At 39.4% G+C, this 8,007-nt stretch overlaps 1 protein-coding gene across 9 annotated transcripts in view; it reads right to left on the bottom strand.

The window, feature by feature from the left end:
- Positions 1-8,007, bottom strand: part of utrn (utrophin) — a 185,434-nt gene that overhangs the window by 130,776 nt on the left and 46,651 nt on the right. For all 9 annotated transcript variants that reach the window (XR_004336060.1, XM_032542253.1, XM_032542250.1 and 6 more), the window contains 11 exons: positions 6,460-6,609; positions 5,838-5,999; positions 5,325-5,456; positions 4,851-5,024; positions 4,511-4,666; positions 4,247-4,417; positions 3,454-3,633; positions 2,584-2,712; positions 1,210-1,380; positions 997-1,053; positions 682-834 (listed from right to left, as the gene is read on the bottom strand). Coding sequence is in view for 8 of the 9 variants with exons in the window: in XM_032542253.1 (XP_032398144.1) it covers positions 682-834; positions 997-1,053; positions 1,210-1,380; positions 2,584-2,712; positions 3,454-3,633; positions 4,247-4,417; positions 4,511-4,666; positions 4,851-5,024; positions 5,325-5,456; positions 5,838-5,999; positions 6,460-6,609 (1,635 nt within the window). In the remaining variant the exon portion in view is untranslated. The remainder of the gene's footprint in view (positions 1-681; positions 835-996; positions 1,054-1,209; positions 1,381-2,583; positions 2,713-3,453; positions 3,634-4,246; positions 4,418-4,510; positions 4,667-4,850; positions 5,025-5,324; positions 5,457-5,837; positions 6,000-6,459; positions 6,610-8,007) is intronic.

Genomic DNA, 8,007 nt, shown 5'->3' with positions numbered 1-8,007 from the left:
TTTTTTTAACAGCCATCTTGAATACGATGTTAGCATCGGAAATAACTTAAACACTAACAACTGACATTAGCTGTAAGTTGCTCCTTCGCTAAACAAACAACACGTTGTTCAGAGTGGAGACGATGTGGACGCTTCTCAGGAAAATACTGTTTAAAACGCACTAAGAGCTTTCCGACTGGCAAACTGACCTTGTTGTGGACTGGTCAGGTCTGTTCAGGCAGTGTGTTTACCGTCATAAACCTTGATAACAGATTGAATTCCAGACTTGTTAGGCCTTGAAATGCCCAATCAAAGCTTTTATCACAGAGCAGCTTTATCTCATAAAACTTCCGAAAGAGAATAATAGGAAACCTGGGGCCATTTTCAGAGCAGGTTTTCAAATTTCTGTGTAAAATTGCTCGAGCTGGCAAACCTTAATGGAAATCTTTGGCCAAACAACAGACATAATGCCTACTTCCCTAGCCACAATACTACAAACATATGGAGCTCTATTTTGACGAAGAAATTACTACCTTGCAGCTCATGTCTTGTCTATGTGTATATATTTTATTCTCATGAACATATCTCATTACCATAATTATCAATCAGCATTATTGTAATCAGGTACATTTTTCTTTGAGAGTTTTAAAAATGAAATGAAAAAGCCACAAAAGGAAGAAAATGAAAGGTGACCCTGTTTACCTTGTCATCATCCAGGATGTTTGTTGGGTCCTGCTGCTGCTGCAGAGCTCTCAGTGTGTCCTGGAGCTCTGCCTGTAGGCCCCTCATCTCACTGGAGTCCAGAGCCTCAGTCTGACTCAGACTCTCTGCTCCGATCTCCTGGCTGTAAATGACCTGATGAGAAAGAGCAGAAACACACCTTATGTCAAAAAAGTGATGTATTTAATTATCTGACTGCATGCTCAAATAGTGTGTTCAGCTGTGATATAATGTTGTAATAAGTCACTGACTCCAAATAGAGCTCTAAAAAAAGTTGTTTGGATGAAATTGCTGTACCTGCTGAGGTATCTGCTGGTTTAACTCAACACCACCTGACTCCAGACTGATCACCATCTGAATGTAAAAAGGAAAGGATGAATGCAGACTATACCACATGCTTTCTGTGTGAATGATTAACCCTTTTTTGTGTATAGCAGGTATGAATTCCACAATGAATTGTGCATACCAGTACATTGATTTTAGGTTCACATACAGTTTGTGCTTTTGTACCTTGGCAGTTTTTATGTGTTGGGAGACTTTGTCAAAGTTGCAGTTGAGCTCAGCCAGTTTGGGCTCCACCACATCTCGGCAGGCGGGCCCCCTGCTGGTCATCAGGATGATGGCCTGATCCCTCACGTTGTCCACACGCAGACTTATGTCCTCCAGCTCCTCTAGCATGCGCTGAGGACAGAGAGTAGCTTGTCATCTATTTAAATCAGTTCATGTTATCAGTCATTTTTTTCTCAGACTGGATGGCTGTGTAGCCTTGGTTCAGACCAAAGAGCTTAGCACAGCATGTGATGATCAAGGTTAGCGGGGCCAGGCAACAGTCAATATTTAGTGGAGACCTTCAATTGTCATGGCCAGAGGAAGGAAAGGGTTAAGAATTTAATATAACTGTAAGATAAATTATTTTTAAACTACCATAAACAGACTGCTTCTCCATTTTACCTTATTTTCTCACTGAGCCATGTTCTTTCCCTAACATCAATAAACCTCTCTGTTGCCTGACTTGTTCACACTCTTTTTTTCTTTTTTTTTCCCCATTTGGTGACGCACGGTGAAGTTAGGCAATTATTATTAAGAACTACATGAAAGAAAATGTCCAAAATAGTGTTCAAATATATGTGCTTCATGAAAATTCATATCTTAACCAAGCATAAAACAATTCTGCTGCATCAGTGGGCAATATAAAATGGGACATTCAGATATGATTAATCCTTACCTTGCTATTCCTTTAATGTAGATTCAGGTATAAACATTCTGTATACCAGAAGGTAGCTGAACGCATTTTCTTGCCATAAACTAATAGCTTTGTAATGATATTATAGAAAAAGACAGACTGGTAAACTCACAAGTTTTAACTATACTTTATGTACCGGGTGTGCTGTATCCATACTTGAGGGCCATTCTCCATTTACTCATACTAGAGATGTTCCGATACCCTCGGTATCGCCTCCAATACTGCCTGAAACGCTAGCATCAGGAAGTACTGGAGTTTATGCACATATCCAATACTACGTAATAAAGCCCTAAAGAAAATTTAAGTTAAAGTAGTTTATTTATGTTCTTTTTACGATATGACTGACTGTCAAACTGTATAATAAAAGAAAGTTCTACAGTGTTCATTGTAGGTGTTTGTTCATGTTTCACAAAGAGTTTAACCATGAGCCAGACCGACAACAAATCACATCACGTCCATACAGGGATAGTAGTATACAGTTGTTAAAACATAATAAAATATATGACACGCTGGTATTGAATCAGTACTTAGTATCGGTCAAGTTCAAGTATTGGAATTGGGAAGCAAAAAATGGTATCGGACCATCTCTAATTTATACTGATGCTTTTTCTCTCACAATGTAACGACTCCCTATGTCTTACCTTTACCACCTTCTGCCTCTCTGACGGGGCGAGCCGCTCAGCCTCGTCCAGCTGGATCTGGGTCTGGTAGAGCCAGGTGCTGATGTGAGCCAAGTTCTCATCAAAAATTTCCACTTCATTCTGGTGACTCTGCACTCATACAACAAAAAACAAGGGCTCAGAGTTTCTATTAGGAAAATAAAAAAACATTCATTACTGTTAAAGGTCCTCCTGTGTTTTCACCATTTACTGCTTGATCTACAACAAAGGCATTTTATGATCTCTGGGTGTTCCATTACCTTTATATGACTTGCTACAATGCACAATTACAAGAAAAACACTTTTAGAGTCTTAAAAAGGTAAATATATTTTTATTGAAGAGGTGATATGCATGTCTCTATTTTTGTCCAGATATTAAATTCATTTTTTGTCTAGCTACTGCAATCCCTTGACTTACACAACATAATAAGAAATTATTTTACTTGGGTAGTAAAGAAATAACCTTGTAGTGACATAGTTTCAATATTCCACGGTTTGGAAAAATACTTTGACAGCATATTAACCTTTTTAGAATTTCAAAACTAAAACATTTTCAGCACATTGGATATGTATTATAAATGCAGTCATAATTCCATTTCCCAGAAAATTGCATGCTAAAAGGCTCAGCTAAGACACACACACACACTTTATACATACATATACATATATATATATATATATATATATATATATAGTGTGCTTTGTTCCTTTGCCAATGATGGCAAAATAAAAGCATTGTTAAGCATAAAACTATAAAAAGCAGATGGGAGATTCTTACTCAGAGAACATAAAATAAAGAACACAGCAACTCTTAATTTATTAATCCTTACTGTATACAATATTTGCACTCACCAGCACAACACTAAGCCAGTCCTCGGTCCAGGTGCGGATGCGGCCCAAGGCTTCATTAAAACCACAGAGTTTGTCCTCCAACTGAGCCTCGCTGCCCTCCACCAGAGTCTGAAGACCCGCGCTGGTCTCCATCAGGCTGGACAGCTCCACCTTACGATGCTCCGACTCCTTCAGCAGGCCCTGGAGGAGGGACACACATACAATGAAATATAGAGTACATTAAACAGATTCATGTGATGACCTTCATGTTTCAAAAATGTATTGCCATATCAGTTAGCTAGATTTATTCCAGCACACACACGCACACAGTCATGAATTACATTTTAAAGACAAGCACATTTGGAGATCAAAAAAGTACATTTGAAGACACATTTGAAGGACATTGTTCATGGGCTATAATGTGAAGCTGTGACTGATTTAATATCCATACTGTTTCAGTTTTAATACAGGGTCAGTTTGGTTTGTGTGATCACAAGGTGTTAGTCCTTTTTACTTTTTAATTTGGATCTCAGGGAGAGACAAATACATCTATACAATTCTTAAAACTGTTTTCACTTTTTAAAAGGGTGGATGATCAATGTTTTTTTTGTTGTGGTTTTTTTCTCACCAAAGTCGCACAGTCATCCTCTTTTCAGAGTGCTGATACAGTTTATCTCCAGTGTTAGAAAGTAAGAGAGATTGGTGTTTTCAGGAACATTATACTGTCCCAATGCTCCACCTTCTGGGCAGAAGCAGAGGCACTTCTTTGCTATCGCTGAAGAGATGTGATTAAAAGGTGTGGACAGTTACTCACATTAGCCCATGCAATCTCTGCATCAATGTCAGCTGGCATGTCTCCACAGCTGTTCTTCTGCTGGATCTGAGCCTCATGTGTGGTCAGCCACTCCTCCAGCGCCGCGCTCTCCTTCTGAAACTTTTGAGATAGAGACATAGCTTTTTCCAGGTCCTGCTTGCCCTCGGTTACCTGTAAAGAGAAAGAAAACAAAAAGGTCTCAGGAATATTATTTATAATCCAACATAAGCTGCATTTTGAACAATTTATCTAAAATAAAGTTACCTGTGCCCCCAGGTCATTGTAGAGCAGTTTGAGAGCAGTGAGCTGTTCATCCATGGCCTTGGGGTTCTCCGTCTGCTGTTTCTGCACAATCTGTCGACCAGTTTTTATCACCGTCTCCACTTCCAGCTTCACCTCACTCAACAACTTGTATAGTTTCTATAAGAAAAAAAAGGAAAATAGCCTATGATGGAGACTTTTTGTGTTTGTGTCTACATAAATAGGTAGCTACAGTAGGCTGGCAGATATTTTTTGTGTGTGTATGTGTGCGTTCCTAAATCCTTTAATGTGCACACAGAATAGTTCACACAATCAGCAACAAATACACAAATTATGCTCTCACCATGCAACCACCGAGGTGGGACTGGATTTTTTCCGGGTCCACGTCTCTAATATCCAGAATATGCAGCTCAGCCTTGGCACCATCCAGGACTCTCTTACAGTCCAACATGCGCTGCTCAAAGTTAGCTGGCTTCTGGAATAGCTGGTACTTTGTGGAGATCTCCCTCAGTTTCCGCTGCATTTGGTAAAGGCAGATGTTAATAAAGTCATACATCTATGTCACAACATAGATAACACACACACACACACACACACACACACACACACACACACACACACACACACACACACACACACACACACACACACACACACACCTCTCTTACCATGATTCCATGATTTATTATATTTTTCACATTGTTTTAAAGGTGAAAGTATATGTAGTTTGAATATATAGGGATGGTGGCAGGAGGAGTAACTATTCTGCCATGACTTCGTGCAGTTCGTTGTGTTCTCCAGCAGGAGTCAGTGTTACCTGTAGCTGGTCCAGCATGGTCCCACCTCGAGCAGCTTTGCCATCAGGGCTGGGAGGAGGCAAGTTGGCCACGTTCCTCTTCCTCATCTCCTCCACTGTCACCTCGTGAGCTGCGATCTCTGCCCCGATGGTCTGAAGGAAATTTGGAAATGAACAGATGCACTATAAATATGTACAGACATATGGACAAGTTCTCTCGCACCTACTGATGCTATATTCTCATCACAAAATTATCAATGTGTTTTAGCTTTTCAGACTGACGACTACTGCTTAGTTTTCAAAATATCTATAGACAACATGATGTGTCTTTATGTGTATACTATATCAATACTTTCATTACTATATATTCATTTTTTACTTCCGTTCCGTGGGCCTCTAAGTGAAGGGAGAGCCTTCAGACAAGATAGATGATACTGCATGAAGTAAGATCATCTTGTCTAAAGTAAAGTGTTGCGTCTTGTCTGGCAACTCCTCAGTGTGTGAAAGTGTGTGTTGCGCCCATGTGTACTGTACCTGTGCCTCCTGTGGGAGCTGGAAGGCGTCGATACGGTCAGTGAGGTAGGAGGTGAGTCTGTGGTCCAGCTGACTCAGAGACTCCTGCAGTGTATGGAGCCCCTGTTCGTTCTCCTTCAGAGTCTGCAGCTGCTGCTCAAGGCTGATCTGCCGGTTCACCGCCTAGAAGAGGAAGTTTTCATTTTTTCCTGTCGTATTGGACTTGATATGATAATGCAAAGTGTACACCAAAAGCTTAAATATGCTTATAAATATAACCGTGTACTAGGTGCAAAATAACACAATACGTGTTGGGGTGATATAGTATAACATATAGTGAAAATAAATATGTGTTATCCATTTTAATATCAATATGATTAAACATAAATGTGTTTGGTATCAATATACATTTCAATACAATAACTGGTGACAATGTTCTGTGTATAAACTATCATGTTTTATGTTTTGCATATTTGCAAAGGATATAATAAAATACAAATTCCTACAGTTGAAGAAAATGCATACATCTGAATTTACTGGGAAAAAAAGCCAAACTCAACAGATAATGGATGCCTTTTTCAACAGTATAAAACACACTTTCAGGAATCCCACATTTGCTTACATACAAAGCCAAGGTCCTGACCTGGTGGTTGAGTTGCTCATAACGAGAATTGAAGGCCTCTAGCTTTTCGCTGATAAGTTCATCCAGTATGCCCCCGTCTATCAGCGTCTGACCCAGCTCTCGGATTTGCGTCCGGTTGTCCCCGGGGTGGCGAAGCGCACACTCCAAAGACTGGTGGTGAATAGAGAGGTGGAGAAAAGGGAAAAGTTATGAGCAAAGAATCAGAAAAATCAGAAAAAGAGAGAGCAAGGAAGTGATAAAATAAATTAGTCTTTCGATGAAGCCACAACAAAAATCCTTAAAGTTAAACCACTTCCAAAGATTTGCAACAGAAAGAAGAAAGAAAAAAAAAGATTGACTTGGCTAGAAACCAAACACTTGAGGAACAAAGAACACCAAAGAGAAAAAGAAATCCAGTGTGTTAGTGAAAAGTGAATGCGTGTGAAAGACCGCGAAATATCCAAATAGCTGAGCAAACAGATGGAGTGCAGATGCAGCAATTGCAACGTTGGGTGTGACCGATGGAGGCATACCAAAAAAACGACAATAACTAAACGAGAAAAGAGAGACAAGTGGGAGAGATGCTTGTTGAGTGATGACACTTGGATCCAACAGTCATTGTTTATGTAGGGTCTTTAAATGTGCTTATCCTTCCCGGAGGTAATGGACAGAGAGAAAGAGAGCGACAGCCCCCCTCAAATGGGGTGAGTCTGATTAGGAAACAGGGAGAATGGAAAGGGTGAGAAGTGAGAGAGGGAGGTTAAGAAGAATGGAGAGGGAGGAAGAAAAAGAGCAAGATTGAGTGACAAGAGGGGAAAAAAATCCAAAAACACATAAGGACAAAGAGGAGAAGGAGAAACAATGTCTTCAAGGGTCTTCAATTTCCTTCATCACTATGCGATGTTACAGAAGCAGCACTGTGATTAAAGTGAGTTTGACAGTCATGCCGCAGGCGAGTCTACAGATATAGCAACAGAGCAAAACAGGGCAGAAGAAATTTAGAAGACAAAGTCAAAGACAATGAGGATATTAACAGAGTTAGAATATTTAATGGCTTGTTTGGTTTATGAAATATACTGTTGATAATGATATGAGTGATGCATTTTAAATGCATCTTCATGCCTTTTGAAAGCATGTTGCTTGATGAGGTGATTTTATGGAAGCTAGGTAAATTCCCCAAATATAATGTAGGTAGAGGAATACAGAATAAAAATGCAATTCAAAACATATTCAAAGATGATTGGCTACTCTAACAAGATAATTCATTAGTTATAATTTTATGAAGTGGTAGTAGTAGATTATTTCACTTTCTATTGACATGTGTCCGCACGCTATGAAATATAAACATGGGTTTTCCAAAAGTAATAGTAAGGTAAGGTTTGAGATTTTTTATTTTCATTTTGTTTATGTGTTACCAGAGGATCTTTTGTGTTTAATTCACATGTGGGATGGGCAAAATAGTGAGGAGTAAGAGAATTAACAGGACAGAAAGATAAGAAGACAACGATTAAATGACCGATTAATTAAATGGGATTAAAGTTAGTGTGTGTGTGTGTGTGTGTGTGTGTG

This window comes from Etheostoma spectabile, chromosome 18, assembly GCF_008692095.1.
Source record: "Etheostoma spectabile isolate EspeVRDwgs_2016 chromosome 18, UIUC_Espe_1.0, whole genome shotgun sequence".
NCBI classification, from domain to species: Eukaryota; Metazoa; Chordata; class Actinopteri; order Perciformes; family Percidae; genus Etheostoma; species Etheostoma spectabile.
Note: the sequence above shows the minus strand (reverse complement) of the source record. Positions and strands in the feature narration are given on the sequence as shown.